The sequence below is a fragment of the Malania oleifera genome, chromosome 5, assembly GCF_029873635.1.
Source record: "Malania oleifera isolate guangnan ecotype guangnan chromosome 5, ASM2987363v1, whole genome shotgun sequence".
In the NCBI taxonomy this organism is placed as follows: domain Eukaryota; kingdom Viridiplantae; phylum Streptophyta; class Magnoliopsida; order Santalales; family Ximeniaceae; genus Malania; species Malania oleifera.
The window spans coordinates 105,187,328-105,211,811 of NC_080421.1; the positions used below are offsets into that span (position 1 = coordinate 105,187,328).

A 24,484-nucleotide genomic window follows, 5' to 3' on the forward strand; every position below is an offset into this window, starting at 1 on the left:
TGAGGTGGGGGAATCTCAAACGCTCTTTGGAGCGCTTGGATCCGACAACAGAGGAAAGGCCACACGGCCTTATGGATTATGTGGAGATAGTGCGTCCACGTGCCTGTACCCCTATGGTCATAAGGGTAAGAATACCAAAAAAACCATTGTTTCTCTTTCCTGTCTCCTTCTCTCGCACAGTCGCACATTTTCTTTCTCCATTCCTTTATGCGTATCACTATTCCCTCCATAGCCGAGGACCTCAACTTTGGATCTGCTCGGCCATCGTTGATACTGCAGCCTTCACCTCTACAACCTACAACATCGCAACGCCTCCTCTCGGCTAGGTAGTCACCTCTTGTTTCTCTCTTTTCTGCACGCACCAATCTCTCTCCTTCGTTCCTCTCCCTCATTTCTTCATGGCTACCGCATTTCTCCATAGCCGCTGCATTTTTGCGTGGCCAAAGCTCTTCCCTCAAGTCCAGGAAGCCGGGGTCCATACCCGTGTTAAAGATGCCATGGCCTGCATCATGATCGAGCATGCCCTCATGCCAGAAAACGTGTATCAGATTGGCTGAGGAAGATGAGTCTGTCACGGGAGCGATCGAAATTCAGGGTCTAAGATCCAATGTTTTGGCCTTCTGGGCAACCAGCTAGCATTTTGATCTAAGGAAAATAAGGTTTTTATCCCGACTCCTTAAACCCTAAGCCCTGCTCATGCTCTCTGTGTGAAGCCTCCGAAGCTCCTCATGGTTCATTCTGATACAGCCAAGTACAATCTCCCTCTTCTATTTCTAATTTTTGTTGCTTTTCTTTGTGAAATCTGATGGATGTGCTAGATTTCTGGTTTTTGATGAGGGTGTCTTTATCTTGTGTTTTTGGAGGTGTTCGGTGTCTTGGTGTAGCCGTGAGTGAGGCTGTGTGTGTAGGTGAGTGATGTGAGATTGGTTTGACAGAATCTGAGATTCGGATGATGTAAGCGTTCTGTGTGTGGCTGTGAGTGAGGCTGATGAGTGTTCTGGTTAGGGCTGCTCGAGATTGAAGATGGAGACGAGTTGACCTTGTCTCAAACCAGATGAGTGAGCAATAAACCAGGGTGGATTAGGATTCTGGATGGCTCAGAGTGTGTCACGGACCTGTCACGTGTGGAGGTTGGGCTTGTGGGTGATTTTCAAAGCTAGGCTAGTTTTTGTAAAGAAGAAAGACTGGATATTGGGTTTATTTTGAAAAATTGGACATGGGTTAGGTCAGGTCAAATTTAAAATGGGCTTAGTTAAACCAAATTTAAGATGGGCTCTAATGCTAAATGGGCTAAGTCTTTAGTGATTTCATTTTAAAAATTTGAGTGGGCTGAGCCTTAAAAGGGATGAGGCCTGGTGTTAGGGTGTGACAATGTAATGGGGAAAATGGGGGAGTAAGATACTCTGCTATAATTGTATTCTTCAGGGATTTAGAATGAATATATGAATATCTGTGTTATCGCTTGTATGGTGATTCTCTTGTAGATGAATAATGCAAGTAGTTCTTTTCATTGTGGTGTTCTGTTGCCTTGGATTATGATGTCTCTGATTGTTATAGTTTTATTCGATGTATAAGAATATATTGCTCATGTGAAATCCTATTGTTCATTGTTTTCCTTGAGTATTAAGACTCACCTGGTGCTCGTGCTTGCAGGCTTGAACGTGTGAGAGTTGGCTGACTTGTCGAGGGGGAGCTCTCAACAAGTGCCACACGGCCCTTAGTTGAGTCTCATTTTGGGGGTCCGTGACAGTTGGTATTAGAGTACAGTGTGTGCGAGCACCATGCGTGGGATTATGAGAAATAAGTCAAGAAGAGTGAAACACATTGAGGCGCTTGAGACAAAACTTGCAACCCTAGAGACAACGTGCGGTGAGAGACTTGAGGAACTTGAAAAATTCATTCCAAGTGTGAAATCCCTGGAGAAATGGCCAAGAGAGCTTGAGGCCTTCCAGAAAAGTATCGAGCAGTTGGAAGCCTTTGAGAGCAGGCTACAACATATTGAGGGCATATTGCCATCTCTTTCGTCCCAATGGGGAGAGCCAATAGAGCTTGAGGCCTCCTTACGGGAGCTAACGGATAATCTTGATTTCCTTACAGAAGATGTTAAAGTGTCCATTACTGTTTTGAAGGAAGATTTGAAGGAGTTGGGCAATGTCCAAAGTGCGGTGGTCCAAGTCCAGAGGGATTTACAAGAGATTACTGCGAAAGTGAATGCAATGGCACAGTTAGCCCGATGGCCAGCTGCACATCCAAATGAGAGTTCTCGATGGAAGGTACCGGAACCTAAAAGTTTTGGGGGTACACGAGATGCAAAGGAGCTGGACAATTTCTTCTTTGATATGGAACACTACTTCACGTGCTCCCGAGTGGATTTAGAAGTGGACCGGGTCAATATGGCAACGGTATACCTAGTTGGGGATGCAAAATTGTGGTGGAGAACTAAATGGAATGATATTCAGCACAATAGATGTGTCATTAACACATGGGAGGGGTTGAAACATGCGTTGAATGCCCAATTCTATTCAGAAAATGTGGAGTATATAGCAAAGTGCAAAGTAATGGAATTGCAACAGACGGGCTCATTAAGGAGTTATGTAAGGGAATACCAAGCCTTGATGTTGGACATTGTATACATGACTGAATCGGATAAACTGATTCATTTTCTTCGTGGTTTGAAGACATGGCCAAGAAATGAAATACGTCGGCAAGGTGCTGGTGATCTCTCTTCTGCCCTCGCTGCTGCTGAACGGTTGGATGATTTTTCAGATAATTCTGGGAAGCGAAATTTCTCTACATCCATCAATAATGATTCCCGTCCCAACAAAGTGTATAAGCCCACAAATGGGGGAAGGGATAAGGAGACAAATAGTTCTTGGAAAGATAAAAGAGCGCCCATGAATAGGGAGTGGAGGGACGGGCGAATGGGGGGTCGAGAGCGTCTACCGATCTCTTTTTTTCTTTGCATGGGACCACATCGAGTGGCGGAGTGCCCCGATCGTAAGGCTTTGAATGCTATGAAGGCCCTTAGAGGGGAAACCGAAACCTCGATAGCAATTCCAGAAGAACACCCGAATATGGTGGGAGCCTTGAGATTTTTGGGGGCATTAGAGCGTCAAGTAATTAACAACAAGTCTCAGGAGAAGGGACTAATGTATGTGGATCTATTTTTGAATGGAAAGAAAATCAGGGCCATGATTGATACAGGGGCCACCCATAATTTCATTGCTGATTCTGAAGCTCAACGGTTAGAATTGCAAGTAGTTAAAGATGTGGGCAAGATAAAAGCAGTGAATTCTCCAGCATTAACCACGGTGGGGGTGGTACCTAAAGTGGTATGCCAAATGGGATCATGGTCTGGAACAGTTGATTTCACTGTGGCACCCCTTGACGACTTTGATGTGGTATTGGGGATGGATTTTTTTAAAGTGACACGCTCAATGCCGATCCCAGCTGCGGATTGTCTTGTGATAATGGGAAGTGCACCATGTGCGGTCCCCGTAGTCTACAATAATTTCGATGAGAGGAAGTTGCTTTCAGCCCTCCAATTCAAAAAGGGAGTAAAAAGGGGAGAATCTTCTTTCGTGGTTCTACCAATAGTCTCAAAAGATGCAGAAGTAGGGAAATATCCACTTGAGATTAAGGAAGTTTTAGAAGAGTTCAAGGAGGTGATCCCGGAACAGCTACCGAGGGTGCTACCACCTCGACGACAGATTGACCACGAAATTGAACTTTTACTAGGAGTAAAGCCACCAGCACGTGCCCCTTATTAAATGGCGTCGCCTGAGTTAGCTGAACTTAGAAGGCAACTAAATGATCTTACTGCAGCAGGGTTCATCCGGCCTTCAAAAGCACCTTTTGGGGCCCCAGTGTTATTTCAGAAGAAACAAGATGGTAGTTTGCGCTTTTGTATAGATTATCGGGCTCTTAATAAGGTGACCGTGCGCAACAAGTATCTTATTCCACTGATTGTTGATATTTTCGACCAGTTAAGTACAGTTAGATATTTCACGAAACTGGACTTAAGGTCGGGATATCATCAAGTGCGCATTGTTGAGGGAGATGAACCGAAGACCACTTGTGTCATACGGTATGGAGCATTTGAATTCCTTGTCATGCCTTTTGGGCTAACAAATGCACCCGTTACCTTTTGTTCTCTAATGAATCAGGTTTTTGGGGCTACCTTGATCAGTTTGTTGTTGTTTACCTTGATGACATACTGGTTTTCAGCGCATCCTTAGAAGAACATAAAGATCATCTTCGAAAGGTTTTTCAAAAACTCAAAGAAAATCATTTATATGTAAAAGGGGAGAAGTATGCTTTCGCTCAAAAGCGTATTAAATTTTTGGGGCATATCATTGAGGAGGGCCAGATTCGGATGGATTCAGCTAAAGTAAAAACTATCAAGGAGTGGCGAGCACCTACATCCGTTAGAGAACTGCGATCTTTCTTGGGTCTAGCCAACTACTACCGAAAGTTTATAGAGGGGTATTCTAGAAGAGTTGTATTGTTAACGAATTTATTGAGGAAAGGGGTACCATGGGGGTGATCAGAAGAGTGCCAATCAGCATTTATTAAATTAAAAGAAAAGAATGTAGGAGATCCTGTGCTAATCTTTCCTAATGTGACAAAACCGTTTGAAGTGCAAGTAGATGCCTCAGACTTTGCATTAGGGGGAGTTCTCTTGCAGGAAGGGCATCCAGTTGCTTTTGAAAGTAGAAAATTGTCGGGTGCCGAATGGAACTATACAGCACAAGAAAAGGAGCTTCTCGCAGTGGTACATTGTCTTCGGGTGTGGAGGCACTATCTTTTGGGGTCCAAATTTGTGGTAAAAACCGTTAATGTGGCAGTTACTCATTTTTTGTCACAACCTGGACTAACGTCAAAACAAGCCCGTTGGCAGGAGAAGCTAGCTGAATTTGATTTTGCTTTTGAATATAAAGTGGGGAAGACGAATGAAGTGGCCGACGCTTTAAGTAGAAAAACTGAATTGGCAGCATTGAAAATCATCAGTCATCTATCAACTAGTAGGGTGGCGCTACCTTTGAAGAATCTTATCAAGGAACATTTAAGTACAGACCAGCAGGCGCAGTCACTAAGCAAACTAATAGATGAAGGGAAGACACGACAATTCTGGGTAGAAGATGGACTGATAATGACTAAAGGCAGGAGAGTCTATGTGCCTAAAGCTGGAAACTTGAGGAAAACCTTACTGAAAGAGTGTCATGATACGTTGTGGGCTGGTCATCCGGGATGGTGAAGAACTCATGCTTTGATTACACAAGGGTACTATTGGCCGAATATGCAAGATGATGTGATGAGTTATACTAAAACGTGCTTGATCTGTCAACAAGACAAGGTAGAAAGAAAGAAGACCTCAGGTTTATTGGAGCCATTGCTAGTTCCTGCTAGGCCATGGGAGAGTGTCTCTTTGGATTTCATTTCCTCGTTGCCAAAAGTAGAGGAGTTTGACACAATTTTGGTGGTGATTGATCGGTTCTCAAAGTATGCAACTTTCGTACCGGTCTCGAAGCCGTGTTCAGCAGAGAAGACAGCTCAGTTATTCTTCAAGCATGTGGTGAAGTATTGGGGTGTTCCAGAAAGCTTAATTAGTGATAGGGATGTTAGATTCACGGGGGGATTTTGGGGTGAACTCTTTCGCTTGATGGGTTCAAACCTTAATCTTTCCACGAGTTATCACCCATAGACAGATAGTCAAATTGAACGTTTTAATGGGATGCTGGAAGAATACTTGCGACATTTTGTTCACTCCAATCAGAAGAATTGGGTTACTTTACTGGACACGGCACAATTCTGTTTTAACTCTATGAAATCTTCTGCAACTAATAAAAGCCCTTTTGAGATTGTGACAAGTCAACAACCGACTCTTCCACACACTCTAGATGGTCCATACAAAGGAAATTTCCCAAAAGCCTACCAATTCACGAAAAATTGGTTGCAAAACATCAAAGTCACCTGAGCTCAGTTAGAAAAAGCATCCAAGGGCATGAAGAAATGGGCTGACAAAGGGAGACGACCACAACAATTTGAAGCTGGAGATCTGGTTCTTGTAAAAGTGCCGCCGGAGACATTTCACTTTCTTCGTGGCAAGGATAAAAGGCTGTTACGTCGTTACGAAGGTCCAATCAGAGTAATCGAAAAGGTGGGACATGCATCTTATTGGCTTGAGCAACCCGAGTGGATGAAAAGCCACAGACATCCAGTCCATCCCGTGTTTCATGTAAGCAATTTAAAGCCATTCTACACAGATGAAGCAGATTAGCACCGACAAAAATTAAGGAGATCAAGAATTTCCAGAAGGCATCCTGTCACCAAAGAAGTCCAGGAGATCATTGCAGACAGAGTCGTCAATCTAGAAGGTCGTCAACAAAAACAATTTCTGGTTCAGTGGTTAGGACTGGGGGAAGAAGAGAATAGTTGGGAAACAGCAGACAACCTTCAACATGCCATACAGAAGATTGAAGATTTCAGAAATTCGTAGTCAACGACATCTACATCGACATCAGAAGAGTGAGAAGACCGTCTACAACACATCAACGAGGACGTCGATAAATTGAGTGGGGGAGGATGTTAGGGTGTGAGAATGTAATGGGGAAAATGGGGGAGTGAGATACTCTGCTATAATTGTATTCTTCAGGGATTTAGAATGAATATATGAATATCTGTATCATCGCTTGTATGGTGATTCTCTTGTAGATGAATAATACAAGTAGTTCTTTTCATTGTGGTGTTCTGTTGCCTTGGATTATGATGTCTCTGATTGTTATAGTCTTATTCGGTGTATAAGAATATATTGCTCATGTGAAATCCTATTGTTCCTTGTTTTCCTTGAGTATTAAGACTCACCTGGTGCTGGTGCTTGCAGGCTTGAACGTGTGAGAGTTGGCTGACTTGTCGAGGGGGAGCTCTCAACGAGTGCCACACGACCCTTAGTTAAGTCCCATTTTGGGGGTCCGTGACACCTGGCTTTTTTCTGAAATGGGTTGAGCTTCGGGTCTCTTAGGAAATGGGCTATTGGTTTAAAATTTGCAGTGGGCTTGGGTTGGGTTGTTGCAGGATTATTTTGAAATGGATAATAGGCTGAGTTGGGAGTTTGAATGGGTTCGGGTATGTTGAAGGTTGGATGACAATCTGATGTTAAAAGCTCAGCATGGGTCCAAAGTCTGTGGGCTGCCTGGTTTAGTGTATTCAAATGGGCAAAAGGCTATAAAAAATGATGGGCTTTAGTTATAGATTTGAGTTAGGGTTCTGAAAGTGGGCTTGGGTTAAATACGTAGGTCGCAGACTCCTGGGTCTGAGAGGGAGCTCGGGTACGAGTTAGATGGGTCGAGATTTTGGGTACAGGTGATTTCTCAGGACGACCCCGAATTCGAATTCTGATTCGATGCTCGGGTTAGAGCATGAGACTCAGGGTAGGGGGAGACCTGCATTTACATTTTCACAAATAGTGCTCAAATGGAAAGATACAGGGGAGGGGGTATTGGGCTTTACCTTGGTTTTCTCTCCTCCGGTCTTCTTTTCCCTGCGCTGTGTGTTTGTCTGTGTTGGAATCAGCCCCTCGGCTTTGCCCCCTCCTTCTCTGCCTCTTTGTGATGCTGCGGGTGTTCCCTACTTCTGCTTCTGAAAATTTTGCTTCTCCGTCTGGTTACAGAGTTTCTCTAGGCTCTCAGATCCCTCTTATTTTCCCAGCATTTCTTCTCTCCAAATCAATTCTTAATTTGAGCAGCACCTCCCCTTTTTTTTGAATTTCTCCTTCTCTCGATCTCAACGGGGTTTCGCTAACTCTAATCCTCTCCTCTCCTAATTTCTGCAGGGCTCTATTAGCTCTCTCTAATTTTGTCTCAATTCTTGCAGAGTTCCTATGTTCTCCAAGGGGTGTTCTTCTACAGTGTGCGAGCCTCCCTATTTATAGGGAGACTGGGGGATGATTTTGGCACCAATTCCTCTCTTCCAGCGTGGATTATTCCAACGGATTTCCCCTCTGCCAGGGAATATTTGCGTAACCATTTTATTCCTTCCCCGCGCGTGAGTTATTTCTTTTTGAGAATTGTCTTTTAGCCATGACTATGTTCTGGTGCGCATGAGGGTTTGGGGAGGGCCGAGTGTCAGTACAGGGATGGCGGGCATTTTGGGGTGCCTCCATGTGGCGATATCAAATTGATGAGTAGGGTATCTCTGGTTTAATTTTATTTTTGCATTCCCTTTATCCGTTGCTAACCATTTTTGTCCTTTTGTTTCTCTGTGCGCAGATACTCCAGATGGTGGCACTCGAGTGGAGGGCTTGGCATCTTCATTTTTATTGAATTTTGTATTTTTCTATTTTTGTCATTTCTATATGAATGTAACACGGTTTACCACCCTCCTTGTAACCATTATTTGTATACATTATTATTTCCCCATGTTTATCTTGTAATTTTCCTTTCTGCATGTTATTCTTTTAAATTTCTTATTATTCTTTTTGTTGGCCATTTTGATTTTCCTAAAAAGAAAGACTCGGATTTGAAAATTAAAACCTGATTCCCGGAAATTGGAAGGACCTAGACTCGGAAAGACGACTCGATAAAAATTCATTTAAAAAATTTAAACAACTTGGCTTTGGAAAATTTTGGCAATTTTGGAAAAACTACATTTAAAAATTGATTTTAGAAAAAAAAAAAAGACTCTTCATGAAAATATCGGGACTTGACTTTAAAAATATTATGACTCATTTTTGAATTATTATTATTATTATCTGGAGATTAACCTGGAAGCATTTTTTTTTTAAATAATCGAGACGAGACTCAATTTTAAAACAGGACTCTAATTAAATATACTATGACTCAATTAAAGACATCAAGACTCAATTTAAAATGTCAGGCTTCAATCAAAAACACCGAGGCTCAAACCGAAACACCGAGATTTGGTTAAAGACACCGGGACTCGACTAAAAATACTAGGACTCGAATAAAAATAATGGGACTCAATTTGAAATTTTGGGACTCGGTTAAAAAATACGGGGACACAATTTAGGAGATCAAGCTTTTCAAAAAGGGTCCTCCAATTTTTGGGATTCGAAGTCAACTATTACCACATTGGGTCCCTTTAAGGTAGCTTAGTTAAAATTGGGGTGTCGACACATATTGCAAGTTAACTCGAACTCTAACAGGTGCTAATAAAGACACTCAGATTTCGTCCCGTAGAACTGGGGTAGTAATAACGTCTTCCTGCCCTGCACCGTGAAATGAAACTCTTCATTAGGCAAAATAGTGGAAGAGGATGCAGTAGCGTATTCAAGCTGCAAAAGTCCACTATTGTGCGCGGTGCAGGTGCAACCATATTTATGTGTATTTTTTTCAAAACTCAAAAATTTTTTTCTTTTTTTGGTTTTCTTCATTTTTTTTTTTCATAAGACTAATTAAAATGACTAGAAAAATGTTAATTTGAAACTAAGACCAACATTTCTCGGCAACAGCACCAAAAACTTGACTCACTCGAAAAATGAGCAGTTCGAAAGCTATCCTAAGTATAAGAGTTCTGTCGTGTAATATTCAGTCCAAAGGTTAGATCGTATCGTCTTCTCAGGGAATGCGTTTAATTTCAAATTTCACGTTCTTCCAATCGAAAATAAAAAGGTACTGAACTGAATTAAGATTCGGGGTTTTCAAGTTTGGTTGAGACTTATTTTGACAATTAAATAAACACGTAATTTAAAGTCCTAAAACTAGCACACACGGAATTAAATAGAAATAATGAAAACCCTAATCTACTCAAGGAAACATCGAAACATGCATTAATTAAAAATGGTAACTTTGAACATGGAATTAAAACAAGCAGGAATGGAAACTCAATCAGATTCAAACACACACTAAAAACCGAACCTTTGACTCAAATCAAGAACTCGAACTAAAATTTAACTTTCAATCGACTTAAATGAGAACAGAGCACAACAAAGACACGAACTTTAATCAAATAAACCCTAAAAACTAAACTTCAACAAATTAAAATTACTTAACAATTGTTCAAATAAGTTTTTCAAAAACTCGAACAACTAGCTAAATAAATTAAAAATAAATATTCAATTGCAATAAAAGGAAGAAAAGAAAATAAAAAATTAGAGAGAGAGAGAGAGAGAGAGAGAGAGAGAGAGAGAGAGAGAGAGAGAGAGAGAGAGAGCTGTAGAGGAGCCGAGGTGGCCATTGCTGTGTTCTCTCGGCTGGTGTCTACTGGCTGTGCTATGGGGCTGGAGAAGTACTCAGCTATGGTTGCTGGAGTGGCCAGAGCAGGGGGGGAGTGGATTGGCTGTATGTGGCTGGTGCTGTGGAAGGAGCGGTGCTCGTGCGTGTTAGTGCTGCTGAAGTGGCCGGAGCAGGTTGTAGAGGAGACCGCCTTTTGGCTAGTTCTGTGGAAGCTTCGCGAGGAATGCTCGGTGTTGGCTTCGGTTGGAGCAGAGGCTTAGCTGGTGCCATCGGAGATCTGCTGGTGTTGTTGCAGCTGCCGGAGCAGGAAGATGGCAAGGAGCAGAGGGATTTAAGGAAGAAGAGTAAGCAAAGATTAAGGGAGAGAAGAGAGGAGTTGAGGGAGAGATAGTTGAGAAATAGAGAAGTTAGAGAGAGAAGAAAAGCAGGGGAAGAGAGGGAGAAGGAAGGGAAGACAGGAGCTGAAAAAGAGAGAGAGCAGAGGGCAGTGGAAAAAAAAGAGAAAGGGAGCAAAGGAAAAAGAAAAGAAAAGAAAAGAAAGGGTGCGGGGGCACACCTAGAACAAATGAAGGAGAGGAGATAAATAGGGAGGGGGGAGAGAAACCCTGCGCACGACCAGGATGGGAGGATCCAACTAGCTTGACCCGACCCAGCCTGCATGGCCGGGTCACATCAACCTCATTTAATATTGTTTTTCCTTTTTTTTTTTCTCATTTTTGTTCTTTGCAAACATGGTCCGTTTTGACCTTCGAAACTCAAAACACAGAAGTTGTAGATAATCCTCTCGTTTTTTTCTAGAAATTCAAATCGCCTCGATCGAAATTTGGATGGAAAAGTTATGCTCGAATTACAAACTGGTGCCAATTTTGGCTCTCGGGAATTTTCCTGCCATAAAAAATTACCAAAAATTCATAAATTGTTCAATAAAATGCATAAATCATAAATAAGGCACTTTGTTAAAATATTGGTAGTAATTAAGCATTTAATTAAAAATAGAAGCCCTAATACCCGAACTAAGGTGCCTAATTACACAGTTTTAATGCGTAATCACGTATGTGTTGGCAATCTATCTTTGAAACACTATACATATAATAATTTCGACCCCAAATATAGTTTCAAAGATTTCAATAGCTCAATAAAAATATCTCAAACAAGATTTTCAAAAGTTCAACCACAAGAGATAATTTTGAAAAACAAGCTTTGTCAAAAACATTTTTCTTCACAACACAAGACAAGTTTTTGAGTCATACAAAGAGAATGCAAAGACTCACAAGCTTAAAAAGGTTTCCCACAAATGAATTTATGAATTAAATCACTAGGAAGACCTCTAGGCTTATTGTTGACTTTTTGAGTTTGATCCCTGTTTTGATGCTGACAAAGCATATGTATCTTATGTGTGCATTCAATATGTGAACAGGTCTATATGTATGCACGAATATAAGATATAGGAGAAATGGAAGCCAAGACAGAACTTAAAGCTTACATACAACTTGGCGCATTCCATGAAGAGAAGAGCAAAAGAAGAAGACATTTATTTCTTGTTGTATTGCATTTAATTTCTATATCTTTGGTTTGTAATAATGCATGCATTTGCATGATATGTTTGGATGCTCAGTAATGCCGTAGTCAGACAGTAGGTTAATCAAATGACCGTAGGAAAGACTTCAATCGACTGACGCCAAGATTTTAGGGTAAATTAAAATGCCTAGATCATATTCTGATCCTAGGACCCTTAGCCCTTTGCACAAAATGTCATAACTTATTCACACATGGTTGAATAAGTTCAAGAGACTAAAGATGACATTTTTTTGTGGTTTCAGGCGACCGAATCCTAGCAGTTCAAACTGCCTGAGGCAACCGAATTACTATCGGGTCAAAAGTTTGACTTGGTTCGGGCGACCGAACCAAATTGAACTAAATTTCCCTGGGCGACCGAACCCATGTCAGAGAACTTTTCACCAACCCTGGCACCTGAACCTTCACACTCAAAAAGGCCTCGGGCGACCGAACTTGCTGGTTCGGTTAACCAAACTCAGCTTTAGGCACTCGAAACACGGATAAAAAGTTTCTTTCTTTGGTTCAGCCAACCAAGCCCAGACTCAGGCACTCGAACCTTCAAGAGTGGCTTTTCTGACTGAGTCTGTTCGGGCGACTGAACCAAGGTTCAGCCACCCGAACCTTCTCTGGTTGGAAATTATTTTAAAGGGCTTAAATGTCATTAAACTTTAATTAAACTTTTCCAAAATACCGAGCGTGTCCCTCAACGGTCAGATTTGTGGAAAATCTATAAATACCCTCTGCATAACTCAGATTAGTAACTTTGATTAACATAAATTTTCTCTCTATTCTTGGTTAATCAAAGTTCCCCCAAAATTCTTTTTTATTGTTTAAATCGCTCTTTTGGGGCCAAATATTTTATACAAATCTCTCCAACTCTCTTTCATACATTTATTTCAAAATCGTTTTATTGAAGAGAGTATATTATTTAGGGCATTTTAAATTGCTTATATTCTCACTTGTTCTTTATTTGTGAAAATCTTTTTGAGAGTATAGCTTAGGTTTTTCTCCCTATTATTTTTTTGGTAAATATTTTTGGGAAAAAAAATTATTTATTGCACAAATACTTTTGAGCTTAAAATTCCCAACTTCTCCAAATATTATTTATTTTGCAAAATCTTTATAGGAGGACAATAATACTCATTTTTCGTATACATTTCATTTGTGCAAATATTCTTTAGATAAGCACCCTTTACTCTACTGAGCATAAATCATATCATAAGAGAGTGCATGTTTTATTGAGCTTCATTGTGTACATCTTTGTTTGTATTAAGAAGCATATTTATATGTACCAAAAATGGTTTTATGTACTGGTTGGGTTCAACCCGTTAATTGAACTGGGAAGTCTCAGCCCCGAAAATGAGACCGATTCGGTTAAGCCTAGAATTGAATTGGGGAGTCTCTGCCCCATAAGTGAGACTAGTTCAACTCAACCTGGTAATTGAGCTGGTGTTTTCCTCGCCCCGTAAGGAGAGGATGTAAAAGAATTTTGCTTTGCCCAATTAAGTGAGCAGGTATAGTGGAATCCTTAGGAGGTATGCCCAAGGCGGGGATGTAGGCTGGTTTGGCCAAACCTCGATAACAAATCTTGTGTGTGTCTCTCTACCTATCTCATTTAAATTACTGCACTTTAAATTTAATATGTGCATGCCTATTTATTTACTGTTATATTTAGTTGCATGCACACATTTACAATGAATGAGATACACGTGTATACATGAATCAATAGCTTAATCATTTTACATACACGCGTTTAATATTGAATGGTATATGAACTGTGGTGAATCAGCGTAATTGTTTAAATTAGCGAAAAATGTTTTAAAACCCAATTCACCCCCCTCCTCTTGGGATCACACCAAAGCTAACACTTACTCTCACTAAAATCAAAAATCAATACACTTATGTGAGAGTATAAGCACGTAGGAACTATATGGAATAACTCAAGATACTCTTTCTCTGAAGAATTTTACAATAGAATGATCAATGGAAGAGTATATGACTTTGAGTATGAAGAACATGGAAGTAGGGAAGATTTTAGACAATAAAATTTTCAGAGAATTTTTTGCTAATCTAAAACCCTAATCACCACATAATTTTGCAAAAGAAAGACTATATATAGAAATGGAAATAATTATAGTCGTTAGGGACATGTTGGTCATTTTGAAAAAAGTTTAAGTGAGGTTAATAAAATTTAACAGTGTTTTAACCTCGGTAATTCTTGCTAGCTCGAGAACATTGGTCGACCGAACTTAAGGTTCAGTTGACCGAGCGACAGAGTTCGGTCGACCGAACTTGCATGGTTTAAGGGCGATTTTTCAACTTTGCGTGGTTTGGTTGACTGGGACGATTTGAGCTACAGGGTTCGGTCGATTGGGCGGTTGGCATTTCCCACATGGTGGTTCGATCGACCAAGGCGTTGGTTCACATTTTTGGTCGGTTGACCAAATGGTCAACAGCAAACCCCTGGGGGTTTGGTCAACCGAAGTAACCTGTGTACTTTGGTTCAATCGACCGAATAGTCAACCTGTTGACCTCCGTACGGTTCGGTTGACTGAGTGATTTACACTATGAAAGTTAGGTTGACCGAAGCACTGTTTAATGCAAAGTTTTGGTCCTATTCTTTATCAGAAGTCACCCCTGTTCATATGGGTATAAGTTTTAAGTTATGGGGGACTTTACATGTGATGATTAGGGACCTAAGGTCAATCTAAGGTCAATGGCCAAGGCTTTTCAATTATGCCCAAAAATCTGGCGTCAGTCGACCAACCTAAGGTCCAGCCATGATCATTGAGCTTATAAGTTCCTAGATGCATAATGCACACCAATTATTATAGACCATTCCTATTTTACTATTACAGACCCAATATTACACTTAATATAAAATTAGAACAACGAATCTTCTGGATCTTCTTTTTCCTTCAAGTTAACATGTGCCATAAAATGATCTTTGCTAATATGAACCTGCATATAAACTTGATAGACATTAAATACCTGAGTATTTGTCATAATCAAAATAGGGTATGACCCATAAGGTCAACAAAATTCCTTTATCAATCACCTGTCAGACTCTCCAATTCATAGATTTTATGAAGACGCTTATTCTTATTTTCCAATGGGTGTAATTAACACCACAAAACAATGAAGGGCAAGTAGGTGATTGTCCCTCGCCAGGTGGGGATACACCAATGTGAGTCATTGTGATCTTTTACAAAAACATTTAAGTCTATGCAACGATGCTTTGATACCAATTGTTGGAATTGATGTATTCCCAAGAGGGGGGTGAATTGGATATTTAAAAATTTTCTCCTAGGTCAATTTAGATTCCACAAACAGTATTACACAAACCTAGGGTCTTTATATATAATTAAAAACACAATCAAATATTCAAACAATTAAACTCAAATATTCAAGTGTTGAAATTTAAATTGCAGAAATTAAAAGCAAGCATAAGAAATGTTATCGGGGTTCGGCCAATACTGCCTATGTCCCCACCTCAACTCGTAAGCCTGAGGATTACCACTATTGTTCACTTAACGGGTGGAGCGATACTGTTTACAATACCAAGTCAAATTACCAGGGTTGACCTCAACCTTTACAACCTGATCCTTACGGGCTAATCAACACCCATTTAGGCCACGCCTAGAATACAACAGATGATAAGAATTTTTGTGTACAATTCAAATGCTTCTACAAAAGCAGATATGTACTACATTTCAGCACAGTAAATAATACACTCACGTATGATAGAGAATTAATGTTCAAGTGAGATTTGTTCTAAATAGTGTATCTACTCACAACAAGATATATATCAAAGTATATGTGTGAGTAAGTAAGGTCTTTGATTCTAGAATATGTAATCACAGAATCTAAATAACCTTAAGCAAATACCTCAATAATATTTTTCAACAATAAAATCAAGAGATAATCAAGATTATCTTCTCAAAAATATTTTGCAATAAGCACAAAATCTAGCATTTGAGTCTTACAACAAAGATGCAAAGATCCTCAAACTGAATAGAGTTATCCCAAGATAATATTTATCAATGAAATAATCTAGAATCAACTCAAGCTAACTCTATAAAAATAATTTTAACAAAAATGAACGAGAGAGTATACTAACTTTAAGATAATGTATGAAGCACACAGCAAGTGAAAATTAAACTCCCTCTAACTTGCAATTAGTTTGCAAGAAAGGTGTAAGCAAATAATGCTCACTGGTTTTGAAAAGATTTTTCATGCAAGAATATATGAGAGTAGGAAATATAGGCTTGAAAACATGAAGTTATATGCAATGGGAGTTCAAGAAAAATCAGAGAAAATTTTTTCTAATCTATTTTCTAATCTCTACTTAATCTTCCCAAATGAAATCGTATATATAGGCATTCATAAAAATATAACTCTTTGGACACAAAGGGAATTATTAAAAATGTTTAATCAATTTTTAACCTCAATTACCCTTAATTGCCCGTGCAAACAATGTGGAAACCCAAGGGTTTCGGTTGCCCGACCCTTAGGGTCAGTCGCCGAAACAGACACAATCAAAAAAGTTTATTTTTTGACTTCGGGTGCTTGAGTGAAGGTTTGGGTGGCTGAGCCAAAGCGATTTTCCAAATGCTCGAGGTTTGATCGCCCGATGGTCAGTTCAATCTACTGAACTTCATCCTTCAGTCTCCTAGAGTATATTTGAACTTAGAGTTTGGGCACCTGGGGAAGGTAAAAAGTGACATTTCATATGTTCAGTCAACCGTGAATAGTGTGTTCATTTTAAGTTCGGTCACCTGGGGCTTGGTTAACTATTGACCTTTCTACCTATTCGGTCGACCAAGACGTTTTTAATGCACTTAGTTCGGTCGCCCAAAGCCCATTCAAAAATAAGGATACGTCCTGATTTTTGCTTAAATTTCACCCCTGCTTGCATAGATATGACTTGTGAGTTTAATAGGTTTTTTCATGTGGTGCTTGAGGACCTAAAGTCAGTCTAAGACCTAAGCTTTTAAATTAAGGCCAAAAATTTAACTTCGGTCAACCAAAGTCTGCCCTAAGGTCAAACAATGACCTTTGATTCCCTATGGTCAATCTATGGTCTTATCTAAGCATTAATATCCTATCATGCATGCAGATACATTTATTACAGACCATAATATTATTACAGACCCAAGAATAATAAATGCATTTACAAATAAAGATGAAACGTCTTCTTCATTGCTCTTCATATTTCCATGGAATATGCTAGGAGTATGTGCTCGTTTAAGGTCTTTCTGACTTCCACTTCACTTTCATGTGTATAATCTGAATGATTAACCCATTCAAGTACTTAGACACACACATTAGTAACTTACGATTTGTCATTATCAAAACTAGGGATTAGACCAAAAAGTCAACACTGTCTCACTCCTTAATATTTTACATTTCAGGGAATCCAGATAGACAGGCTTAGAGAGCTCCAAGCAGGATTAGTGCTTTTGGGTAATTAAAGTTAGTGCTGGTGAGACGCTGCTGTTTTGCTTGTATATAGATATGTTAATGTACCTTGGGTTATATAGGTAGTTTGGGAGAGAGATACTTTTGTATTATGGGGGTATAGTTTCTGGCATGTTTTACATGTGAGACGTATGTATATTATGCTTCTGCTGTATTGTAATATAACTTATGGACAGTAGTACCCAGTAACCCACTTGGGAGTCGGGTGGTTTATATTTATGGTGTCAAAGTTGCATAATAAAAAAAAATAGTAGAATTTTCAGGTCGTCACAAATATAGTAATTAATATTTAGATACTATATTGCCCTTAATTATTGCGGTTAATCGATTATCAAGTATTAAATTTTTTAAATTTATAATTGTTGAAAATTTTAGGATATAGATTTAATTAAGTATATCTTATTAGGTTTTTATATTTCTTCATATATTCATTAAACACATGCGATGGGTATAATGGTCACCTTCTTAGAATACTTACCAGAATTGGCAGTACATTTTGAACCAAATATTGACATGGGAATGTTGGGCACATTCTTGGAGTGAGGATAGTGATCCTTACACTAGGATAGTTGAAAACAATAATACGAGGTCTTTTAAGAGGTAATGAGGGCTCATGATTTGAGGATCCTTGTAACTTAACTGAGTTTTACACGATTTGTGGATGAGACTAACTAGTATCTTTACTAACCAAATTAGAGGTGGAAACAAATCTAAAAATTACTATTTTTCACCAAAAAAAAACATCATTTCTTTTGAAATGCAAATTACTTCTAAAAACTTTTTGATTGATAAAAAAGGAATTTTGAAACATTTCTCTTGTTTTTAATACATTTTTAAAGCGTATCATGTGGTGAAGGTCCACATAAGTCCACAAAATGCCACCCCACTAAAATCTTTCAAAGCATGTAATTTTTGTCATGCGTTATAATGTTTCTTTTTCTTTTCCTTTTTTTTTTTTAAGATAATGTATTCATTTCCTCAAAATCATCTTGTATCATGTTTAATTTGTGAAATAAAAGCTCTTAGAAAACCATCTACAAGTTAATTAAGACATTTATCGTTGCCTTTTTTATAGATCATAACATATGCTCTCATAGTTGAGCACTTAGTCATTCACCATATTAATATAAACTTACGGTACAAAGGCAACATCAATATTTTGATGTTTTTATTTAAACTGCTAGATGTCAACTAGGAGTAATCAAAATATTGGAAACCACTCTTGGTTAGGATTTCCAGTGGATTGGTACATAATTATTTGGTGGAGACTTGGATCAGAGCTTCTCACATCCATCACCAATCCGAGATATAGGTTCAAGATAGTGCCATCATTTCTAAATATCCATCGTTCAAGAGATGACGCAGAACTACAACTTGCAATATTGACGATAGTGAGAACTTCAGTTTGATTTTCATAGTAAGAAAGGCAAAGGTCTCGATTTTGATTAGGCCTTAAAGAGCGATCCGGATAGAGGGCCCATTGTTGTTCGGCCTTTTGGTCCACACATTCCTCTAACCACACCGCATTCCCATTTGCTTGCATGCAAAGATCTTGAAACCCAACAATGGTCCTCACAAAAGGATTTGAATTATTGGTCGTGAGCCAACCTTGATGAGAGGAATAATTATTGACCTGCACAGTGAGCGTAGTAGTATCACTATTTCCTGACTCTGCACTTAAAACAAGTGACGATTTGGGATTTATGATGGTTCCGTTGGTCCAAATTTCCCAATGGGTAGCTTCAGTTTCGACACTAGCACAATCATATATCATGACATAATTTCCTGCACTATACCCATAAGTAGTCAAGCACTTGTCTTTAGAATGAATAGTCCCGTCTTTTTTCAAGGTCCACAATTGATTCTCGTCTTCATTGGATTTACACGACCACAAAATTATCGGCTCGCCATCGTTGAAAAACCCATCCATCACGTCTACGCACAACCCATTTCGACCTGCGATGCGCACCGTGAGCTCTTCTTTTATGCAAGTTTGATTATTATATGCATCCACAACAGACCTTATGAGAGGGGAAGATTGAGTTGTCGATGGTTCTTCACAAATGTACAACATGATCCCAATGGTGGCAACTAGGTCAGGCATCACATTGCTCACTTTGAAATGTTCATAATTAGCACTCTGTAATTCAACTTCTGGAAAGGACCCATCTTCGTTGGACTGTTGAATGGATTCAGAGAGGCGCTCCCAAAGCCGCACGAGGCGGACCACGGCACCATTTGGGATAACGGTTCCTTGGTCTTGGGGTCTAATGGTTTGGGTTACTTGTTGCTCCACATATCGAAACCTCACTGCCTCTGAAATCATCAAATTGCAAATTATAAGAGAACGAGCCAGCTTTGCTTTTTGCCTCTTTGCGGTGGACCTATGGAACAACAAGTCGATGGCTGAATCCAATGGTTAGATTCCCAATCCAGGATGAAGTCCGTCAAGATCACTCAAACGTGCAGCCTCCAAGAGGTCAGTATAGTTGCGACCATACGTGAGAGTATGTTGATTTGTGCCTGTGAAAAGATTGGTGAATGCTGCATCGGGAGCATCAGGAAAAAAGAAGGACTCGCCTCCTACTCGATAACCCACCATGTACATATCGGCGACATCTATGGCTAGCGTGACAACATCCTCTGCAGTGTTGGAGAGTTCCACTAGGAGAAACCGTTCATTGTCAAGCACTGTGTCTGGGTCGCGAAGTACTGGGATTCCATGCCTCGTATCAAGTGGATTTACCACTTGATCTCGAATGGATTTCAAAAACTGCTTGTAGTCATTTTTGGTGACAGCACCGCTAGTGGTGAATGTCACCTTGGGATAATCAAGGAGTAGTGCTGCGTTGAATTGGTGGTCATGAACTCCTTCTCTGGGGGAAATTAGAACTGAGTCCGCCATGGCTGCAGTACTGCTCAAGGAAAGCCATGACAGCAAGACCGCCATCCAGGGCACCACCATTTTTTTCAAAAAAACACCCATATCTCATCACTCAATGGGAAAGGTCAGTACTTCTCGCTACCACTGGCTCCGAAGCCCGCGCCTGTGCGTGTTATATATAGACGTGCAAGGGGAACGTGGCTGCATGCATTGCATGCACGTGTTACCTGCACCACAATAAAATGTAAAGCCTTTATGATACCAAAGGAACCGAGTCCTTTTCATGGAATTAAAAAAATTGGAACATTGCCTAATAAAAAGTAAAAACGTGTTCACAATTATTGTGTTTTGTTTTTTTTGGAGGCTACTCCACCGTATCCAATTTGATTGATCTAGTAGCTGAATCACACCACAAAAGATAATTATTGTATATTTGAGACAGTGATTTTGAATTTAAATTTAAATTTAAATTTAAATTTTTATAATTTTAAATATAATATAGTATAAATTTATATTAAAATTTGTATAAATACTTTTAAATTTAATTTTAAGACTCAAAATCTACACTTTCAAACGCAGCTTTAATCATTTTCTATTTCTAATCATTTTTTATAATTCAAATTTGAGATTTTAAATATAAAATTTTAACGTCGAAAGTTTCAAATGAATGATTGAATTTATAGGCTTTTTGTTTAAAAATTCCTCTAAAAACTATCAAATCCTTTATCATCTATTGTTGTGGAAAATGTTAGGACTCTTTTAACTGTGGGAAATATTTTCTATTTTCTATTTTTTAAATTTTCTAAAAATTTATAAGGACTTTAGCTTAATTACTTTTTAATTTTGGAAGATTGTTATTAGAAAGGTAAAAAAAAAAAAAAAAAGACACCCCACTAATTTCATTTGTCAAAACTACTGTTTTTAGTTGTATACAACCGAATGTTAAGATATGGTCGATAAATTAATATATGTTCTTCCCATATAGGAATGTTAAATTTTCAAAAGATCATTAGTCAGTTCACATTAAGTGATTATCAAAACATTCTATGGACATGAGTGTTCAATGTATTTAATACGAAATAGAGTGAAAGCCGAGATTGGAATGCTCAGAAGAAAAGAAAAAAAAAAAAAATCCTAAAAAATTGACCAAAATTCTACCCCAATAAGCATGTTCCTTCCTTCATTCTTTACCTGTGGACTACTCGATCATTGTTTGAACATAGTGGTTGAGGCATTTGGCTGCCATGGTGACAAGACAAGCATGCCACAAAGAGAGTCATTGCTTAGAATTTAAAGATCCCCATGTACACTTTCACATTTCTCAATTCACACCACATATTAGATACATTAAGTGTATACAACGGATCTAATATAAGTTTTCTATACGTAGAAATAATAATCTAATATAGTTATATATATATATATATATATATATATATTCATGTTCATATGGTTTGTGCTTTCCTCCTTTTCTTTTTAACTTTATTTTTCTCATGTTTAAATATTATTCTTGTGAATTTATGTGGTTCGATAGTGTGCCTACGTTTACAGAGCGCTTACGTAGTTACCACTATATCATCAAATGAAACTATCTTAAGATTTTGATTCTCGATTATAATATGTACATCCAATCCCATATAAAAACTCCAAAAAACTCTCATATAATAATACAACTACATTATGCACTGACTTAAATGTACTATATTGCACTGCACACCATCAACAACCCCTTGTCGGGCTTGATTTAACTATATAGGGAGGCTACCTTGCCCTCCGCTTAAATATGAGTCATAATTCAGTAATTCTTTTATTCTTTTTATGAATGAAATTTAGATTTCCATAGACAGAATAATTAATTTTTCAAAAAAACCTACATATTTTTATCATGCCTTTAGAAGTTTATATTTCAAGTTTTAAATTTGTATTTGTATGGATTTATATAAAAGAAATATATAATTAAATTAAGTTTTTCGCTCAAATACATAAATCCAAAATTCATAATTTCAAACACTATATACTATTGTTTAATCACTTTAACCGACAAAAGTCAAAATTAAACAATCTTATAACATAGAAATAGGTAACGAAAATTTCTATCTTTGCCAATTTTACCACACTACTATGTAACTGTAGTACATTCTTTAATGACCTAAAAAATTAATGTTTAACCTAATTTAGTCAAGTCACAAAAATAAAGGCAATTCAAGAATAGTCCTGAAACTATTCATCAGTTACAGGGTTCATGCATGGGAACAAAAATGACAAACCATAAAAGAAAAAGGAAGAAAAACAATTCAAGAATAGTACGAAATGACAAACCATAAAAGAAAAAGGAAGAAAAACAATTCAAGAATAGTACGAAATCCCAGGAGGATATATATAGTACGAAAGGCATGTAGTTACTGTTTAAATTTAGTTACCTCCTCAGCATTCGATCAAAATTCGTAAATTTGTTTATAAACAGTGTTGTTTACGCACAAGAGAGAGAAAGCAAGGAGAGGGAAAAATCAAAAGAATGGTAAGGGGGGATCCAAGAAGAGAATTGAGAAAGAGTCTAAAATTAGAAAAGAAGAAATTTCACACAGATTGGGTCCCATAATTCGTAATGGTTAGGTGAGAATGTTACAATTCATATCTGACTCTACTGAGTTACGAATTTATGTCGAATTGGATAAGATAATTCATAACTGATGATGGATAATCTGTCATTCCCATCCTCAATATAGTTTTTTTTTTACCATCCAATAAATAATTTATTTTATAACAAAATAACTACAATTATTTTTATAATTATAATTTGATAATTTTTAAACATTTAATAATTAATTATGAAATTAATTTTTTAATTGTTCTTATCATGAATTTAGGAGTTTTTGCTTTGATCACGAGAAAATTGAGCATTTAGGCTTGAGTTCAAATGTGAGCATGGGGCAGATATAGTAATACAAAAGTTGGAAGTGTGGGATTAAACCCTAGCCAATAGAGCTTATGTTAATTGAATTGATGCCTAATAAGCATGGATATATGAGATTATCAATGAATTTAGACATTAGTTATTAGTGGATAAGCAGACATCCATCATATAAAATCTTAAATCCTCCAACCAACTCATTTAGAGACGGATAAAAAGAGTTTAAATCATATTTGATTATTTTAATGTGCGGATCGGTTATGAGTCAGTTTAAGCGGGTAGGATTCAGATCGAATTAATGAATTTTTGTCCATTTTTTTCGAGTCTAGCCTGAATGTTTAATTTGGACTCGATATCAAATTAAGTAATAAGTTGTCATTGAAAAAAATTAAACTAAAAGTACATAATTATAATTAAAGTCCAGTGATTCTTCCTAATAACTCATGTTTATGTATGATATTTTAAGATTATTGATTATTATTGCCTTTTGCATATTTTATAAACTTCTAGTATGAGGCCTCTAACTTATTTTAAAATTTTTAAATCGGAACGTGTTCACAATTATCTAGTGTTTTTCATTTTTCATTTTTCATTTTTTTATTTCCTTCTCTCTTGTAGCTAGACGCTCATGGTCGGCGGTAATGAATCACAACAAAAGATAATTATTCTATATTTGAGACGGTGACTTTGAAATGTAAAATCTTAACATTTCCCATTTCTAATCATTTTTTATAATTCAAAATTGAGATTTTAAATGTAAAATCTTAACATCGAAAGTTTCAAATGGTTGATTGAATTTATAGACTTTTTGTTTAAAAAAAGAAAAATAAAATAAAAGAAGTATAGATGTTAAAATTCCTCTAAAAACTACCAAATCCTTTATCATCTATTGTTGTGGAAAATGTTAGGACACTTTTGGTTGTGGAAAATATTTTCTATTTTCTATTTTTAAAATTTTCTAAAAAGTTATAAGGACTTTAGCTTAATTAATTACTTTTTAATTTTGGAAGATTGTTAGTAAAAAGGTAAAAATAAAAAATAAAGCATTTGCTTATATGTGCAGAATATATATATATATATATATATATATTATTCTTGTATTTCAAACAATTAGAAAAAAAAAAAAAAAAGATAACTTATTTTTAAAATTTTTAAAAATTATATAAGGTATTATTTGGGGATGATTGATTTTGAGGCTTGATTTTTTATATGTGCATGTGAATTTGAGAGAAACTTAATGTGATTTTTGGTGTAATCCTAAGAGGGGAGTGAGTTGGATATTTTAAAAATTACTAGCTCTCCACGGCCTTGATTCAACTACAACAGAATATCCTTGATCGATCATGTGGTGCAACCAAGGAGTCAAAAAGGGCGACCATGTCGAGCTAGAAGACTTCAGAGTGCTAATTAACAGTGAGTTCACTAAGACCCTAGACTAGGGCGTGACCAAGAGACCTT

At 37.7% G+C, this 24,484-nt stretch overlaps 3 protein-coding genes across 6 annotated transcripts in view; 1 reads left to right on the forward strand and 2 right to left on the reverse strand.

Moving 5' to 3' along the window:
- The window catches only part of LOC131155284 (ricin-like), a 384,954-nt gene extending 365,255 nt beyond the window's left edge, over positions 1–19,699 (reverse strand). Inside the window, exon 1 of the mRNA XM_058108317.1 lies at positions 19,616–19,699. The gene's annotated coding sequence lies outside the window, so the exon portion shown is untranslated. The remainder of the gene's footprint in view (positions 1–19,615) is intronic.
- Positions 146–8,417, forward strand: LOC131155282 (uncharacterized). 4 transcript variants are annotated; one of them, XR_009136777.1, is made up of 2 exons: positions 146–751; positions 8,268–8,417. XR_009136777.1 is itself a non-coding variant. In XM_058108313.1 (2 exons), exon 1 carries the CDS (start codon positions 1,782–1,784, stop codon positions 3,768–3,770), a length of 1,989 nt encoding a protein of 662 aa, XP_057964296.1. In that variant the 5' UTR covers positions 170–1,781; the 3' UTR covers positions 3,771–8,182; positions 8,268–8,417. The 4 variants fall into 4 exon arrangements, 2 of the variants coding, with proteins under 2 accessions (XP_057964296.1, XP_057964297.1); XR_009136776.1 differs by having other exon boundaries at positions 170–751; positions 7,873–8,417; XM_058108313.1 differs by having other exon boundaries at positions 170–8,182.
- Positions 18,433–20,136, reverse strand: LOC131156094 (ricin-like). The gene is made up of 2 exons (XM_058109541.1): positions 19,695–20,136; positions 18,433–19,547 (listed from the first exon to the last, which is right to left on the reverse strand). Exons 1-2 carry the CDS (start codon positions 20,134–20,136, stop codon positions 18,433–18,435), a joined length of 1,557 nt encoding a protein of 518 aa, XP_057965524.1.
- Positions 20,137–24,484: the final 4,348 nt, after the last annotated feature.